The sequence below is a fragment of the Neovison vison genome, chromosome 12 (genome assembly GCF_020171115.1).
Source record: "Neovison vison isolate M4711 chromosome 12, ASM_NN_V1, whole genome shotgun sequence".
In the NCBI taxonomy this organism is placed as follows: Eukaryota; Metazoa; Chordata; class Mammalia; order Carnivora; family Mustelidae; genus Neogale; species Neogale vison.
In genome coordinates, this window is record NC_058102.1 from 138,285,601 (window position 1) to 138,303,126 (window position 17,526).

Genomic DNA, 17,526 nt, shown 5'->3' on the forward strand with positions numbered 1-17,526 from the left:
AGTTTCCCTGTGTGTTTTTCCTTCTGGCACAGGCCCTTTGCACCCTTGCAGCTTTTTTTCCTTTTGATATTAAAAGATAAAGTGAGTAAAAGGACAAGTTGTCTCTGAGGAGGGTCAGCTTTTAAACAATGCAAACATGCCAAAAAAAACCAAAACAAAACCAAAAACCAAAAAACAAAAACCAAAAACCCAAAAAAACAAAACCCCCGACTTTTCCCCCCAACATGTACTGTTTTGGTCACCTGCAAAATAAGAAACACCCGATGTGAAATGCCCATCCTGAGCCTCTGGTCACCGGCACTCAGGCTCCTCTTGGGGAGATGCGGGTGAGTGAGAAGAGGCAGCTGGAAATTCAGATGGTCTCTTGTGTGCTGCGCGTCCACAAACCACCCTATGGTGTGTGTGAGAGAGAGATGTGCGCGAACTCCTGGCATTAAGCTGATGGCTGCAGAAGTACAAAATAGCCCTCAAAGGATGAAGGAAGGCCCCAGCAGTAGTAAACACGTGTGAGGATAATACAAATCATTTCATTGTAAGTGCATGTGCTATAAGAAGGAAACTTGTTTTGTGTTTAGTTTTTGTGTCTTTTTTTTTGTTTGTTTTTGTTTTTTTTTGTTTTTGTTTTTTGTTTTTTGTTGTTTTTTTTTTTTGCATCATTAGAGGCTAGTCCTTTCCATCCCAGGGCTATCACATCCATACATGTATTACTGAACAGAGTAGTGAGTGGGAAAAGAGGAAGGGAAGGGAGCCAGCAGTTTCTGAACTCCTTTAGAGAAAAAGAAGCTTCCAGGGCCTGCTTTCAAGAAGGCAGGTGTTTGTGTTGGGGCTTCAGGGATGACACTGGGGTTTGTCAAGACAGCAAGAGATCTGTTCAACGTGAAGTCGAAGTCAGAGTACTATGGCACTTTACAGAGTGGCAGCAGGATCTGGTGCTAGGTATTTGGTCAGTAACTGTGACAGAGAACAGAGTTGGACTTAGATGATCAGGCCCTTTTCAGTGATTTCAGTTAATAAAGTTAATAAAAAGGCAGGAAACGAAAGGACTGTCATCTTCTAACCCCAGACACCTTGCTTAATCAGAAGTATCTCCTGGGATCAGAGAATGCCCAGCACAGTGGCTGATTAGAAACATCATTAACTGAGAGTATTTAAGAAACAAAATCCCTCAAAATACTACTTCATCACAAAGTCTTTTAACTGGAAGGTATATAAAAATATTCTGAACTAGAACATACCCCTACACCTGATCTCAAAAGCATACAGATTTAAGGTTAATGTAGGTGCTGAATCTACCTAATGTCCCCCTTAGAAGTTTTAGCCAATCAACTGTTTCTAATTAAAACCAGAGAAGGAATTTCAGCAGCACATTCGTTTTTTTTTAAATGACCAGAAATAATCAAAACTAAAAAAAAAAAAAAGTGGTGTAGGGAGGAAAAAAAACAACAACAAAAAACAGAGATGATGAAAATATTTTTTTTCCCTTTGGATTTGCTTTGTGGAGTTTTGTTTCTTTTGGATCTCAACCAATAGGTAAAAAAGGTAGGGAAGACCAAAACAAACAAACAAACAAAAAAAAACCAAATAAAAAATCCCCAAACCTCAAAGATATGTGGGGGGGAAGGGGAGAGGGATCCAAATTAGAAACACCCTGGAACAAACAAAAATGACAATGGTATAAAAAGTTACCAACGCTCCAGACAGCTCTGGGTAGAAAGGGTTAGAAGTTCAAAACTTTCTCACCTTAGAGGTTTCCATATATTATGAAGGAAATACATCGTGAGGTTGCCGTCACAGCATTGATGTGCAGAGCGGTTAAAAAAGTGAGACATGGGCACTTATACAATGTCTTACAAAAAACATCATAGAGAAATAACAAACAATAACAATTTCAGGCAACAAGACCACAGGATAGCAAGTTAACAAACTTTTTAACCTCTTTTTTTTGTTTTTTGTTTTTTAAATATTAGGGATTTATACAAAACACATAATAAAATACCCATGTTATCAAATTACTTCTCACAAGAAACACACTGAAGCTCTAGGAAGGAAGTACCTTTGGAATTTGGCACTATATATTTTCACTTTTTTTCTTTAAAAGAAAAAAAAATCACATTTTGCTGAACACAAACACATCTAAATAGTCCACAATAAAAAAAAAAAATGACATCAATGCTTTACAAGCCAACACAAAACTTATTCTGGAATAGGGTTTTTTTTTTTTTCCCTCACATGAAATTTTTTTTTAAGCAAACTTTTTTTTTTTGAAATTCTTTAAGTAAACCAATTCTAAACTTGTCTTATCAACAGAGAACATTAAGACCATAAGACTCATGATTGAAACCACAACTTAATTCACAGAAGCACCAACATAACACAGTTTACAGTAACCTTTCTCCTGTACATTGAAACAGTATAAAATATAGGTAATTTCATGTGCATTAAACCATGGATTGTCTAACTGTGAGTCAGTTCAGCAAAAGGTGACACAAATAGGTAGCATTTGCCCCAAAACAGGGTAAATATTTTTCTTATACTAATCTACAAAAAGTGGTTCTATATATATATCTTAATGAGAAAGTGAGCCACCTAAAATGGCCTTATCAAAAAACTTTACACTGCCTGAAAAATGTAAAAACTATTACAGACCTCTAGAGACTTAAAATCAGACAGTTTTTTTCTCAAACTGTTTTTGGAAGTAGTCTGTTAGAAACCAACATTCTGTGTCCCTGGACACATATTGCTATTGTTACCAGTGACCGGGAAGAATGCCAATCCCTGTATAATACTTTCAAGTCTGTTTTATGAAAAGAAAAAAAAAAATAAGAAAGAAACGTTTTTGCCACAGGTTTTTTTTCTATAATTAATTTGTCTAATAATAAATTTCAGTCTTGCATGAATGCAGCAATGTTTTTCACATTGACTTCCCAGAATTCATAGCTAGATGAGGTCACATGCAAATTTCAAAGGTCAAACTAGATCAAAGGTCAGTAGGAGAACCAAATGTGATGTGAGGTCAGAAAGACATCAGAAACAATGACGGGACGATGAAACTTTTTTTTGAGACGCCACAGGGACATGCTAGGCAAACGGTGAACTAACGGGCATGAAGATGTCTAGGGAGAAAACAAGGGAGAGTAAAAAGTTACACAGAATCTACGCAGCAGCAACAAAATCACTCTTAAGGGTGCAGGAGAAAAACTAATGCAAATCTTAGGTCATCAGGGAGTCTACGAGCCATTCCCGTAATTTGCATTTCTTACGATATTTATCCACAGCACAATGGAACCCCAAGAGAATCCATCCGGAGGAGGAGAGGGGATGGATTCCGGGAGTTTTGGGGTGGGGGCTGGGGAGGGACAAGGCGGGGGGGGGGATCCAGTTTCAACGGATGTGACATATGGGGGAGAGTCAGACGACCGAACTATAAACTAGATAGATCATGGAAGCTACAAACAAAATCGTCAGACAGATACAAACAACAAGAGGGAAAAGCATGAACTGTAGGCCTAGGGTTCAACGGTGAAAAAAAGCCCATTCCTAGAACGATTCCTCTAGAGACTACTTCAAAAGGCTCTAGCTAGCACAGAGAACTGCTCTTTAGGTACCCAATAAGTTAACAATAGGCAATAAATAACTTCCATTATTTCTGAGGCAGTAAAAATTTTGTACAAAAATAGAAATGCTTTTTTTACAAATAAAATTTACAGGCCTGTGGCTTTCTTTTTTATTTATGTATTTATGTATTATTTATTTATTATTAAATTTATCTTTCAAGAAACATCAAGTATTTTCACTCGTTTTTATTTTATTTTTAAACCCTGTAGCTTTAAGAAACAGATCTCTAAATCTTTTTTTACATTAATCCTTTCTAAAAACTAAAATAAAACAATAACAAAATAGACAACCAGTGTAATAATCTGACCGATAAATGTCATGTTTCTTTGAACCCTAAAATAATATCCTACTTGTTAAAACAAACCAAATGTAGTGGAAAGACGTTTGTGTTGCTTTAAGAACTTCTCCTGGCTTCTCTCTCTGCTATGCCACCACCTTAACCTCTAAATGGTTGGCGCCCTCCTAGGGGGTGGGCGCGGACAGGAGGGGTGAATTCTCCAGGCAGTGCTCTAGGGCACCAGGGGTCTCAGAGTTAGAATTGCACGTTAGCCTTTGTTTGCCTTTTAAACTCTCAAGATGTCATTTATTCATGTGTGTTTTTCTTTAAAAAAAAAAAAAAAAGCCAAAAAATGAGAACAAAACAGAAAAGGTAAAAGGAGATTCAAATTGCAAAACAAAGGAAAATACAGTGGCACAACTGGAAGAGGAGTTTTACTCGATAGAAACAAGGTAGCCCAAGTTTTTAATTATGGCGAACTGGGTGGGGGCATGGGGAGGGGACATGGAGGCCTTATTGTAAAAATAACCGTCTCTCTTGGTAAAAGTTGGCAATGTGGTCCTCCTCTGCCTTTCCTGTTGAGAACAGGCTGGCTTGTGGGACTTACCCTAAGAAAGCTAAAATAAGAGCAGGGAGCCTCGGGGGTTGGGATCAGTAAGGTTTGCTGTCGTTCTTGGAGCGCTTCAGCTGGACCTTCAAGCGTTTCATGCCAATCTGAAAGCCGTTCATAGCCTGGATAGCAGCTTGTGCGGACACCGGATTGTCGTAGCTAACGAAGCCTGGAAGACACAAGGGGAAGGACACGGCGGTCACCAGGGAGAGGCAGGGGAATAGACGGGAGGGAGCAGGATGTCATTGGGCAGGTGGGGGGTGCTGGAGAGTGGGACTGTACGTGGGGGGTAGCGTGGGCACGTCCTGGGGGCTCGGCGCATGCTCAGTTCTCTGTGGGGGGGGCGGCTGTGGATGGGTGGGGTGTGTTTTACGGCCACCCCTGGGTATGTCCACTGAGAAGCGGTGAACAAAGCTGGTTGGACTGGGAATTTGGGATCAGGAGAGCAAACCCCTCCTCTGTGAAAAGCGAAATCTCAGACTCTCAGACTCCTGGTCTGTTTACTGATCTCAGTTAGGTCTGTTTGTGTTTCAGGCCCCTTGGAGTCCTTCTGACAAAACCCCTGGTACCTAAGTAAGTGTTCCCAGAGGCGGAGGCATAGATCCTCTGGGGCTCGCAGGGTCCCCAGGGGCTTGCGTGTCCCAATCAGGTGCAGTTTAAACACAGGGCTGGTAACCGCCCACTGCAGAGACCCTGACTTTCCTTTCAGTTCTCCAGCTGCACCCACACAGCCCACACCTGCTCGACTGTCGGATGGGGTCCGTTAGTGAATTAACTCTACGGTATTTGTACCTGATTTTTAACATTGTGGAATTCTTTCTGAGAGGGACCTAGGGACCTAGGGAAATGCTGGCCCTTTCTCATTATATCAGCTTCCATTTTCAAAGCGCCACTGCATTCAGCAGACTGGAAACTGCTACCTTATACCCCCTAAGAATAAATAAAGAGTCTGAACAGCTTAGGGGTTAAGAGCCATCCTCACAGACTTCCCAGTACCTTTATCTATACTAACACCACCAAAATGGCAGGGAGCGCATGCTTTTGAGAAAGAGCAGTGACGGTCTGCAGAGACCCAGAAACAGAATTCTGATCGCAGAGTCTGCTCTAACCCTGGGGGTGGGGGACACACAGCTTTCTGCAGTTAATGCCCATGTTTAGGAGTTGAGCTTGTGCTGTCCCTACTTCTGGTGTTGAAAGGAAGCAGTTACACTGGGTGAATTTCAGTTCTCAACATCAGCTATTCAGAAGGTTCTATACTAAGCTTCTTCACCTATCTGCTAAAGAGCAAATTCCTTTACAAACTAGAGGAAGAAAAGGACATCATTATACCTTTAGCAGAGTTCTCGGCTGATAAAAATGAGCATATGGTATAATGCAGAAAAGTTTTCCGTCGGCAGGCTGTACTGCAAAACGGTGGAACAGATTTTTACTAAATCTAATTCCCAGTGTGTGTGCTCTCGAATCCAAGATTTTGGCTCTGATTTTCTCCTTTCCTTCTAGGTCTTTATCCAGAAGCAGCAAGATGATTAAAGAATGGAAATGGGTCAAGGGTGAAATGGATAACGAAATCTGGCCAAGAGGTGAGCATGAAAGAATGGGCTACCTAAGACTAGCAAATCTGGGACCCCCCCCCAAATTAGGCCGGCTCCCTGAGAAATGTAGGTTTGGGATGCTGTGGCTTTTGATCAAAACGGACAACAGCGCATAGTACTAAATACAGTTGCCCACATTCATGGGTGCAGCCTGCATTATTAGACCTCAGAGGAGGAGCACGTGGACCGATCTCATCTCTTTTCAAGGCACTAAGTATTTTTCTCAAAATCAGACCCGAAGCACAACCCCTTTCCAATCTCCAGATAAGCCCAGGGCATTGCTTAGTGATGAGGAGTAAAAGTCTGGCCCAGAACCTCGCGCGGGGCAGCTCGGCGTGGTAAGTTCCCACTGAGTGCACACACGCCCCAGTGGAACAGCTCCCTTTCCATTTCACTCGTTGGTGAACCATCACGGGGGGTGTGGGGGTGTGGTTATGTGCTTGTCATAGTGCAGACAGCCTTTCCAGTTGGGTAAAAACAGTGACTTTCAGTGGCGGACATACTAATTCCCCTAACCTTCCTGGGTGATGGCACAGAGATTAGAAAGACATGGCGATAACGGGGTTTTAGAAGCCAAAACATTCTCTTTACACCCAGTGCCCATCACCAGTAGCCAGATGCTGTGTTTGAGTACCATTCCCAGCACCTCTGATGTTTCTCTCCACTGCATTTAGTTCTCTTTGTCCTTCCTCTGGTCTGCATCTGTGGCACTGTTCTGTGCCGTTACGGCCTACCACCTACACAGATTACTAGATTGGAGGAAGGAGGAAGGCAAATGTTGGATCTCAGGCTGGCCCAGAACTTGCCAGGCAGGTAATCTGTAATCTGAACAGTCTAGCCTCTAAACCACTTTGGAGACTAAAAGGGTTCAAAAAGCAAAACAAGAAATAGATTTAACAAATGCTCTGTGCACCTGCTTCTAAAACATGAGGGCAAGCGGAGAGTGTGCCTTCCCGGGGAGCACAGACTGCCTCAGGAGGCAGAGTCCAGGCTGTGTGAGGAAAGAGGGCATGACAGCCCAGGCCACCGAGGAGCTGGGTTTTTCCAGTGTTCTCTGAATGCCTGTATTTCCTGGGCTCTGCGCCCACTCGGGCAGGCTGTGCAGAGCCCATCAGCCCAAATTCTGGCTCCCGAATCAGCATAACACAGCATTCCACGGGACCGTGACAGACACCAGCTCCCTGTCCCGTGCTCCGGGTGGGGGGGTGTCTGCAGTGCTCAGGGTGGCCTGGCCACACCCCTGCTGGGAAGGGACGGGTCTCAGTGAAGGTTCGTGAGAGTGCGGGCAGCCTCCCCGTACAACGTCCTACCCGATTCCACAAACGCCTGATGCCTCCCGAACCTAGAAGGCTACGACATCCGTGGCAAAGTGTCTACAGTGCCGCCCTGTAGCAGGGCAGCCCAAACCACCTCCGTCTGTTGGCTGTGTTCCACCTGCTCAGGTTTGTGGTTCCAGCTGTGGGGCCTGAAGAAACCACCGCTGCTCTCTAGTGAGAGAGAACCAGATGCGCGTGGTCAGACACTAGCACAGCACACGTTACCTAACACGCGGGCATGTACTGTCGTTTCCCAGATGCTTCCTTTATATAGCCCCTTCCTCTGCTTTGGATTAAAGGACTTTGCCCGATCTGCTCACATGGATCCAAAAAGCCAAGAAGCAGCACCACCCAGGGAAGGCCCTATCTGGACTTCTCGAATATTTGCCATTTACGTTTTCCTTCCCGTGCCTCCTCACATGGGAATTTACTGTAACATTCTGGCTTGGTTTCTTTTGCATACCAAAGCACTTGCTCAGATTGGTCTGTTTGTCAATGAAGACTTTAGCAGAGATAACATTTCCAAAAGGCATGAACATCTGCAGAATGTCCTGGTCTCCAAACTCCTGTGGAAGGTGGTAAATAAAGAGGTTTGCACCCTCTGGACCTAAAGAGGAAAAAAAAATCAGAGTAAGGTATTCTTCGCTTCTTAGTTCCCAAGGCCTCTTCTTAGGACTGCTTTAATATCAGACAGGCTAAGCATTGCCTTTCTCTCTCATACTAGAAGGGAAGGAGATAGATGGGTAAATGTCAAGTGTGGGATGTCTTTCAAGACAGGAATCATCCCTCAGACGTTCCTGATTTCCAAAGACACTGGTCAGCAAAAGGGTCTTTTCAGGGATCATCTTCTGTGGCTCACATTTGCTTAGTGTCCGTATTTTCAGTGTCTTCTTCATGGGGGTGAGGGTGACCCCCGTGGGGTAGAGGTGGGAAGGAGAATGCAGGACTGTGTTTTTTCCGGGTGGCTGTGTTTTGTGGTATGTATATACGACCTCTTGGAGTTGAGAGTATCCTGTGTATTCTAGCAAATTGCAGCAATTTAGAATAATGGATATAGCAGTAATGTTGCTTGGATTTCTCAATCATTTACTTAATTATCCATCCAGTTTTGATTTGCCAAATCTCTTAACACACAGTCTAATAATCGTTTTTATTAGAAATGACTGGCAGTGAGTCAAGGCAGGAAAAAATAGGTAGTTAGAGTTTCACAGCTGTGATAGGAATTATACCCCTGGGGATTAGCCTTGGAAATGAACGCATGAGGTACAGGAGCTAGTCAGAGACCAGGCTCAGCCATGCTCTTCACGCTCAGCCATCACTTTCCAGAGAAAGAGGAAGAAAGGGCAGAGTATGGAAGGTCCTCTTAGCTACACTGGTTAGAGAGGTCAGCTCTCCTCCGCGCCCTCCCATCTCATTCCCCATCTCTCTAGCACCGGCACGGAGCCATCGCAAGGTGAGAAGGAGGGAATCTGAATGACCTGATGGGAGGTGGTCATCCAACCTGCCAGGTCCAAGGCTGCCTGGGGTAGTTACAGAGCTTCCCCCCACTGCTGGTCTGGAGAGGCCCCGGGGCTGGATGTCTCTTGGATGTTCAGAGTTCTGGGCGTGGGGTCTGGGAGGGAAGGGTGCTCACAAAACTGGTGAAGTAACCTTGGCATCTGACTCCTGCACCCTTAACTGGCACCCAGGGGAGGGGGGGCTGCAGGGCTGGGCGTGGTGGCTAATATTTGGGTCTAGGAAGAGTAAACCTAGGGTAAGAATAACTTTGTAAAAATAAAAGAGAGAAAGCATCTTTGTAAAGAAGAGTCAAACCACATTTCTTCCCACAAACATATGGGACTTTTCCTGAGGATGTCTTCTGGCGGCAAGCTTATGAAGCCACGGAAATGAAGCATTTCTCTGTCAACCTGACCACCTTAACTTTGTGTGTTGCTCAAAATTCCCATGGACATACCCACATTCTAGTGCCAAGGAGGCAGTCTGTAATTCAAGGGACACAGTTGCACATCTTAGGTCCCCAAATGTTTCCTGGTTTAAAAAGATTCTTAAAAAATCAACACAATATGAACAGGTGCAAAACCGAAACACCGGAAAGGGTTGTACGGAGCCCCACTAGGCCAGGCTCGGCTTCGGCAGTATGTACCGGGCAAATCTGGCACCATCCAGATTTCGTGTTCCTTCTCAATAAAAGATCGACATGTACAAATGAGGATTTATGGGACCCGCTCTCAACTCCTGCAGCCTGGGGAGAAAATGCAATTTAATGCACTGTCAGATTACTGGCTACACCTGGATAGTCCTGGTGTTCCGGAATGCCATACGTTCCGATTGTATCTGTGCCACATGGGGGGGCCAAGAAAATAGGAAAAAGGTCAATCTAAGGAGACTCTGTCCTTTGTTCACCATTTTCTCAGGTAAAAGTGCCACCAGCATCTCCTAGCGTAGACCTCCCAGTTTTCATCATACAGAAAGAGTATGATTTTGCAAACCGCCAAAATTGTGAACACTAAAATGAGAAAGAGGTGACTCGATGTGGAAAACCTTTCTTCCGTGCAATGAAGGCGGCTGTTGCAACAGACACCAAGGGCAGATACACAAGAACACGGGGTTCTTGCGTTCTTGAGGGGTCCACTTGTGTATCCTCTTCAGCCTTCCCTTTAGTAAGAACCTGCTGACAAGTCATGCATTCCTCGGATCTCTCCCAGTACCGGTCATTTTAACTTACTGGACTTCTCTGTTAAGAGTGTTGGTCCCAGCTGGCTGGGTGCTCCCATTTCCTATTTCTTATAGGGCACCAGGTCTAGCATAGAGCACTGGGGTATCTGTGGTCAATGGCCAGCACCTCCCCTCCCCCCCACTGCTTGGTGGCCTTCCTGAGGCTCTACCTACTTGTGTGTGCGTGACTGCCTCCCGCAAATCAATTAGAGGTCAGAGGCTATTCAGGAGTCCCAGGAAAGGCGGTCAGCTTTTCTGGATTGAGGTCAGTAGGGATGCCATAACCCTTCAGAAGCTTTAGCTAGGGAACGTATCAAAGCTGCTTTAAAATACCAGCACCAAAGCCAGCCCAGCTCATTTTCCTGTGGGAAAATACATACTAGGGTACATGACTAAGTGCATCAACCTGACTTTCAACTCTCTTAACTAAAGGATAAAACTGTGGAGCAGAAAATCTAAAAATCTGTTTAGCTGTGGAATTCATTTTTTTTCCCTTCCCAGTATAACCTGCTTTGAAAATTATATTGTGGTTAACTGATACTAAGTTTAAATTTCTTGAGCACACAACTGGGTGAAAGGTGATCAGAAGACAGGTATGAGAAGGTGGGAGATGATTAAAATTGCTAAACAAACCAAAAATACCACCACCACACACACAAAAAATCAAAACTAAACCATGCTGCTGGTAGCCCCAATACTTAAATGTCAGTGATCCCGGGCTGGCAGCCATCATTCACATGAATCCCAGGAGGTTAGCTCCTACACAGGCAATCCCCCCCCAAAGTCAAGGCATGGAAATGCGGGGCAGTGGGCTGCAGTGAAGCAGCAGAGGAGAGCCATCTCGGGGCCCACACTTCATCCTTGCCCCAGTGCATGGCGACTCCACTGGTGGCTGGTGTTTCTCAGCGACAGTCACGTCACCTGTGCCCAGGCTCTGCTGGACAGTGGAGAAGTGGCCAGCATTCTTTAAGAATCCCATAGGGAACTGGCTTTTATGCTCTCTCTTAAGAACATCCTGTCATAGATCTGCCTCCTGCCACAGTCGCCACAGTAGTCAGACCCCGGACAGAGGCACCTCCGTGCAGGTGTTTTTGGGAAGGCATGGGATTTATGACGTAGGGTCTCACATGCTTAGGGAAACGCAGTTGCCTGAGGATCGGTGCAGGGTTTTAAAAATCTACACTAGCCATCACAGCGACGAGTAAAGAGAAAGTTGAAATAATGAAGAATTTAGATTTTCATGTATCTTTCATTTTTAACGATCCCTTATTTCCAAATGGAAGCAAGACTTTTTACTTTACAAGAGTATCTTTAAAGCTCTTGTCTCTTTTAAAGTTCACAACAAAGTTAAAATATTCTATTCTTCTAGAACACCATATTTAATGTATGCAGACAAGAACATTTTGGAAGTGTAAGGTGAAGGGAAAGAGGGGAAAGAAGTTTGTAAAAACCTCCTCAGCCATACTCCTAGCCTCTTCTGCCACACTCCCAACAGGTGCGGAAGAGAAAAAATACCATGTGGCAGAGTTTGCTTTAAAGCAATTTCTACTGAGGAGAAGAGACCAAAAGCAAGAAAGGAAAGACATGCTCTCCCTCTTTGGACTGGCTCATTAACTGTTTTATAATCAGCTTGAATTTATTCTTAGCCTTAACTTCCTGAGACTCACTCTGCCTCACTGGCAGAGAAACAAGCCCATCAATCACGCACTCACTTCCTCAGGAGACCTCGGATGCCACAGACCCAGCTGATCCTGACGGGGGATTCTGTCCTTAGCCCGCCACCGTCACCTGCCGAGAGGCCAGCCCGCCAGGGGCAGGGGCTGAGCTACCTGCGACATGCCTGGGAAGACCCCGCCGACCCCCTCCAGGAGGGCGGACTTGATGCGGCAGGGGAGGCGCCAGAGACGGGCCCTGTGCTGATGCGGGCGGGGGCTCCTGCAGGGTTTAGACGGCAGCAGCTACTGGTAACTGCACAGAAGCACGCAGCGGGGGAGGAACACGTCTGCGGAGGTAAATCAGACCCTCGGAACCGTGGCGACATCAAACAAGTTCAAGTGCGAGGAGGGGAGGAGGTGCAGACGCCGGCTGGCCGTGTTGGGTTTCTCAACAGAAACAAACCAGGGGAACCCAGCCCGGGAAGAGCGGGACTGAACCCCTGGCTTCCTCTTCGGCTCCGCAGGCGCCCGCTCGAGGGTCCGCTGCCCCCCGGGCCGGGCGGGCACCTACCTTCCTTCTGGCTGCCCGCGGCGCTCTGCTGCTGCAGCAGGCTCTGGCTGTACAGCGTGGGCAGCGCGGCGGCCGCGTACTGCTGGATCCCTGAGTAGGCCTGCGTGAGGGCGTCCATGGTGCCCGCCGTGCCATTCGTCAAGCCCGTGGCGCCAAGTCCTCCATTCAGAGCCGCCATACCTGAGAGCATTTGAGCAACTTTACAAAAAACCCAACAATAGAGAAGAGAAATAGCACTGTTCATTAGTGCTTTCCGAAGGAAGGCAGAGTCATTTGACACAAGAACGACACAAGTGCATGCAGCCGGCACAGCGACAGCCCGACGCGACGTGAAGACGCCACTGCGACGTGACGGTCGTCACAACGGTGAACACACAACAGGACCCGAGAAGCCCCCCCGCCTGCGGACGCTGCCCCTCCCGCGTCGCGACAGCGAGACGGCACACGGCGGTTCCATGCACGCTGCTACTGGCAAGAACGCGCGTCCTTCGCAAAGGAAGGTCTCTCCTGGCCGTGCCCCTGGTGCAGGAGGCCGTGCGGGACGAGGGCTGCGAACAGCCGGGCACCTACGTCCGTTCCCTGGGCGCTCGGAGGAGCCATGGGACGGCTCGGGGGCTCGCGGAGAAAGGGGCACAACCACGCTCTCAGCAGGCGGATGACAGGGTCCCGGAGGCAGCTCTGTCCCCAGCGAGCCCGTGCACGGCCACTGCCCCGCCGGCCCTGAAACAGCTGAGGGATGGCGCCTGAGACCAGGCCCTTCGGAAGCATCGTCCAGCCGTGAAGAATGAAGGCACCGGACAGAATGGGGACCGGACCCTAACTGCAGGGAACTGAGGCTGCTTGGCAGGAGAGGCTCCAAACGGAGCGGGGCCAAGGGCCGCAGCAGCAGACACACGCTGCTATCAGCCCGGGTCGCGGGGTGCGCGGCCACGACAGCGCTCCGACCCTGCGTTCCAGGTAACTGGAGGGACGCCCGTCTGCAGGCGGGCTCTCGGCCATTGCCGCAGGGGAGCTGCTGGCCCGCACACTTTGGTTTTTTCCCTGTCACCTGGCTGCTCTCTGGCTCTAGAACGGTTGCTGACTGTGCCGCATGGGCCCCGAGTCCGGGGTCAGAACAAGCAATACTTTACAGAGGGCGAACTTTCCTAGGAGCTCAACAGATGGAAGTGGGGACATCATCATTGCCTTCAGTTGCCTTTACGATTCAAACATCTCAAAAGAGATCTCAAAAGAGAGAGATCCGTTTCACTGAAAACATTTAGGAAACTCTTGAATGGATTAGGGCAACTGATTAGGGCTATTAATATGGCGAAGATGACTAAGTGAAACACAAAACCCGGCAGGAAGCCTAATGAGGGTTGGGGAACCAGATGAGCCGGATGAGCTTGCTTAGAAGTGATCGGAGGAATCCAACCCCGGGTCACGTGGGCGCCCGCCGTGTTCTCGGGCGCCAGCCCCAGACCACGGAGCGGGTGGGGTTCTGCTTCCTCTCCGCGTCCCTCTGTCACTCGGATACCTCCCTCCCTCAGGTCGGAAGGACTACATACATACAGGAGGCTTAGCAGCAGAGGAAATGCATCGAGCCTCAGGCCCGGTTTTCTTCCTGGGGACTTGCGGGGACAGGAGTGGGCAGTGGATGAAGTTACTGCGTGCGGCCTCCTCCGTACAGACCCGTGCGGCCCCGGGGGTGAGGGGCTGAAGGACAGGAGAATGGAAGGACGGGCCTCTTGAAAACCGAAATCCCTGCAGGTAGATCTAGCAGATGCGCAATAAGCTGACGAGGTGCTGACCAGCAGAGGTCCTGGGGACTCTGCTTCACGTGTCTTACTGCGAAGGAGTCTGCGCTCATCCCAATAAATGCTCTTAACGAGCTTGAACCCGTGTGTCCTAATTAAACAGTACCCCAGACACCAGCCAATCCCCTTTACCCTGCTCAGGCCTCTCTCCTCCTCCACGCTGGTGTTCTTAGGGCTGCTGAAGGGTGGGGAGTAACTTCACTTTCCTCCTTTCAGTCTTATTTTAGCCTCATCTCCCAGTATTTGGGTGAATGCAAAGAAACAGCCTCGTTCTTTTCTAGGAAGGGGAGGGGAGGGTGTACAGTGAGTCTGGAGAGCCGGGCACAGCTCAGTGCTGTTGGTTTCGTTACTGCTGAGCTGTGTGCAGGTGCTGGGGACACAGACCAGCATGCCATGGGGCTCGGCCATGGGAAGCCGGATCCCTGTGCGGGAAGGAATTCTAGCGGGAGAGAGTGGGGACTTGCCACTCTACTTATACCCCATAGCGTGAGAGTCTAGGTGTGCATCGCAGCCTACAGAGCTGCTCAGGGCACAGCTGAAGATGGGTGTTCTGCTGCCAGCACGGAATAGAGCTCGATGTCTCTAGAACCTTGTCGGCTGAGGGTCTGGCTGTTTGCAGCCCCTGCCACGTAGGAGCCTTAGGAGTGTGCCTCCCTGGGCTTTGCAGCTCCACTGGAGACCAGACACACGGCTGGTGTTTCATTGAAGAGGTCACTGGGGCCCCTGACTCCCTTCCTCTCCAGTACTCCCCCCGCCCCTTTTTAAATCATCCAGGTCAGGTGAATTTTCTTTCCACCTTTTTAATTGAAAAAAAAAAAAATCTGCCTATCAGTGGAGCTGCATAGTTCAAACCTGTGTTGTTCAAGGTCAACTCTATTTCTATGAGCACTGTTCACCAAGTGCTGGTTACATTCTGAAAATCCTAATTTTAAGCACTGTATGGTAAGCCATTTGGAAAAACGATGTGATTTGAACAAGGAAAAACAAGTACTTCACCTGACCTGTATTTCAACACATAAAGTTAGATACGGACTCTTGAGTGGACATACCTGCAAAAAATATTTTGTCTTAGTTCAGATGTACAAAACATGTCTTAGATACAGAGCATGTCTGGGGAACCCTCAGATAATCCAGAACTGAAAAGCTCTGTTAGGGAGTCAGCCATAGTCTTTACTTCTGATCTTGGCAACTTTTGCTTTTAGCTTTAGGCTTCCACTCTACTTTTTTTAGCCCCTCCATTCATGAATATATAAAGGGGAGAAATGGGATATTGAATTTGAGTTTAATTGAGTTACTTGTCTTCTAGCTAAAACTTTATTTTGGGAGGAGGAGAGGGGCCCTTTGGCAGTGAAGAGCATAGTAACATTTACATAAAGATGAGCTAATTGGGAATTAATTGGATTCCATCTACCTACATTCTTCCTGGCTCCTTTGTCCATGGGAAAGAGATGGCTCTATTTGGACAACCAGAGATTTCTTTCAGTAGCGTGTCATTGTTCCTGGGATGGAGTAGGGTAGGAAACAGCAGTAATATGGAAGCTGTGGCCAACTATTTTAGGAGCTGCCTCTGTTCTGGTGACTCGAGTACCTTGAGAATCCCCCAGTAGGACCGACAGCATGATTGCATTCAGGCAGTACGGCCTGAAAGAGGATCCTCTATGTATTTCGGATTCCTCTTGGTAGTTGAGAAAAGAAATACCAGCTCTGAGCCAATGTTGGGCTTGTTAAACAGCTCTGTGCTAGTAACCTTTACCAAATCAGGGATGTCGTTTTGTTTGTGATTTTCATAAATGAGCATTAAAAGTTTTCCGGGTTCACACCCTCCCGTAGGGGCTATCTGAAATGAGACACCGTCTCTATTCCCCGTTAGCTCTCTGTATTTACTGTGCCCCGATCGCAAAAAATTTAGAAAACAAAATTTAAGCCTGTTGTCCTTGCCAGAAGCAAAACTGGTGTGATGTAGAGCCCACGCAAGAACTAGTCCTGGTTTCTCGGCCTTTCTACAGAGCCCCTCGCTAGTCCCTCATGGCACCGATGGGAAACACCAGCAAAGCACCAGAGACTGGGATGGAGAGAGACAGGACCACACAGACAGGAGGACAGCACACAGCAGTCATTAGCACGTGCTGAGGAGGACAGCCATTCCCACTGGCCTGTTACTTTGCAGACCAAGGACAGGACAGGCAGGCGATCAAATCAAAGTCCTTGTTTTAGGGGAACTAGGTCCTGGGGCAAGAGAAGCAGCATGAAGGGACGTGTGCAAACACACTTGTCTGCAACCGAGGGGAAGGAGGTGGGTTGGAGCGTCTGCAGAACAAGTCAGGAACAGGAGTCAAGGCAGTGAGGGCTCCTCCCGGGCCATTGGAAACGGGAGCTGGAGGCAGTTTTACTGGAATAAAACATTCTGTTGTCACATGGTTCCCACTTCATGTACTATTTGCTAATCAAGACTGTCCCATCTGGAAGGAATAATCTTTTTCTTTTTTTTTTGGCCTATGGTCTGATAAAACTCAGTCCCACTTTCTGTTTTTCCCAGAGCATCTGAATAAAGGAGTTTAGTAAAACTGGAAAATTTGTTAAGTTCTAGATTTTTTTTTTTTTCAAAAAACTACAAGGCATTCTTTTTGAGATTTTAAAATATATAATTATTCGGATTTTTTTGTTTTTAAGAAAGTGTACCATCTGATCACTTCTTAAAAACTGTTCCCTGTTTGGATCATGGCTGAAACCAACTTGCCAAGGACCCCTTTCTGAAAGCTGAAAGTGGGCAGCCATTGGGTTGCCCGGGCTGCATGGTAAGTCATTGGGCCCCCAAATCAGAATCTCTTTGGGCTCTCCTAGGCTGGGCTACTCCCGACTCAGGACTGAACTGAGGGAAAGGCAAAAGTCCCTCTCTGGGGGCAGAGGATCACTTTCCCCAGCTGTAGGAGCCAGTGCCAAGCACAAGGCTAAAATAGGACTTATTCTCTGTCTGGGGCCTATTCTGACCGCCCCCCCCCAAACCCTTCTAAGATCCAAAATGGCAGAAATGGGCAAGCTGTGCAGGACAGAACCTGGAGTTCCTCCCTGAGTCCCTAGCTTTCAGGCCGAAGGGATTCTGTACGCCAGCTGCCCGGCTCTGCCGTGCTATGGTGACATTCTCTTCAGAGAGGGAGGTGCTGTGGAGGGAGTCCTGTCTGGGGGTGCGGCCAGCGGGGCTCCACAATCCGCTCTAGTTCCTTCTTTCCGGGGCCTCGCTTTTCCTTCTCTATATATGTCATAGATCTTTAGAGCAAGAGGACACCAAGGAGATCATCTAATCCAGAACTTTCAGTTTTCAAGTGGGACTCTGAAACCTGGGGTGGGTGGGCCGGTGTTTGCTCAGGATTTTTGCAGTTTG

At 47.4% G+C, this 17,526-nt stretch overlaps 1 protein-coding gene across 11 annotated transcripts in view; it reads right to left on the bottom strand.

Moving 5' to 3' along the window:
• Window positions 1-1,440: 1,440 nt before the first annotated feature.
• The window catches only part of CELF2 (CUGBP Elav-like family member 2), an 810,060-nt gene continuing 793,974 nt past the window's right edge, over window positions 1,441-17,526 (bottom strand). For 6 of the 11 annotated variants that reach the window (XM_044227896.1, XM_044227898.1, XM_044227889.1 and 3 more), the window contains 3 exons: window positions 12,352-12,549; window positions 7,874-8,017; window positions 3,785-4,671 (listed from right to left, as the gene is read on the bottom strand). In XM_044227896.1, coding sequence (XP_044083831.1) covers window positions 4,544-4,671; window positions 7,874-8,017; window positions 12,352-12,549 — 470 coding nt within the window. In that variant the 3' untranslated portion in view covers window positions 3,785-4,543. Of the gene's footprint in view, window positions 3,114-3,784; window positions 4,672-7,873; window positions 8,018-12,351; window positions 12,550-17,526 lie in introns of those variants that run through there. The other 5 variants (XM_044227891.1, XM_044227892.1, XM_044227895.1 and 2 more) reach the window with 2 other exon arrangements.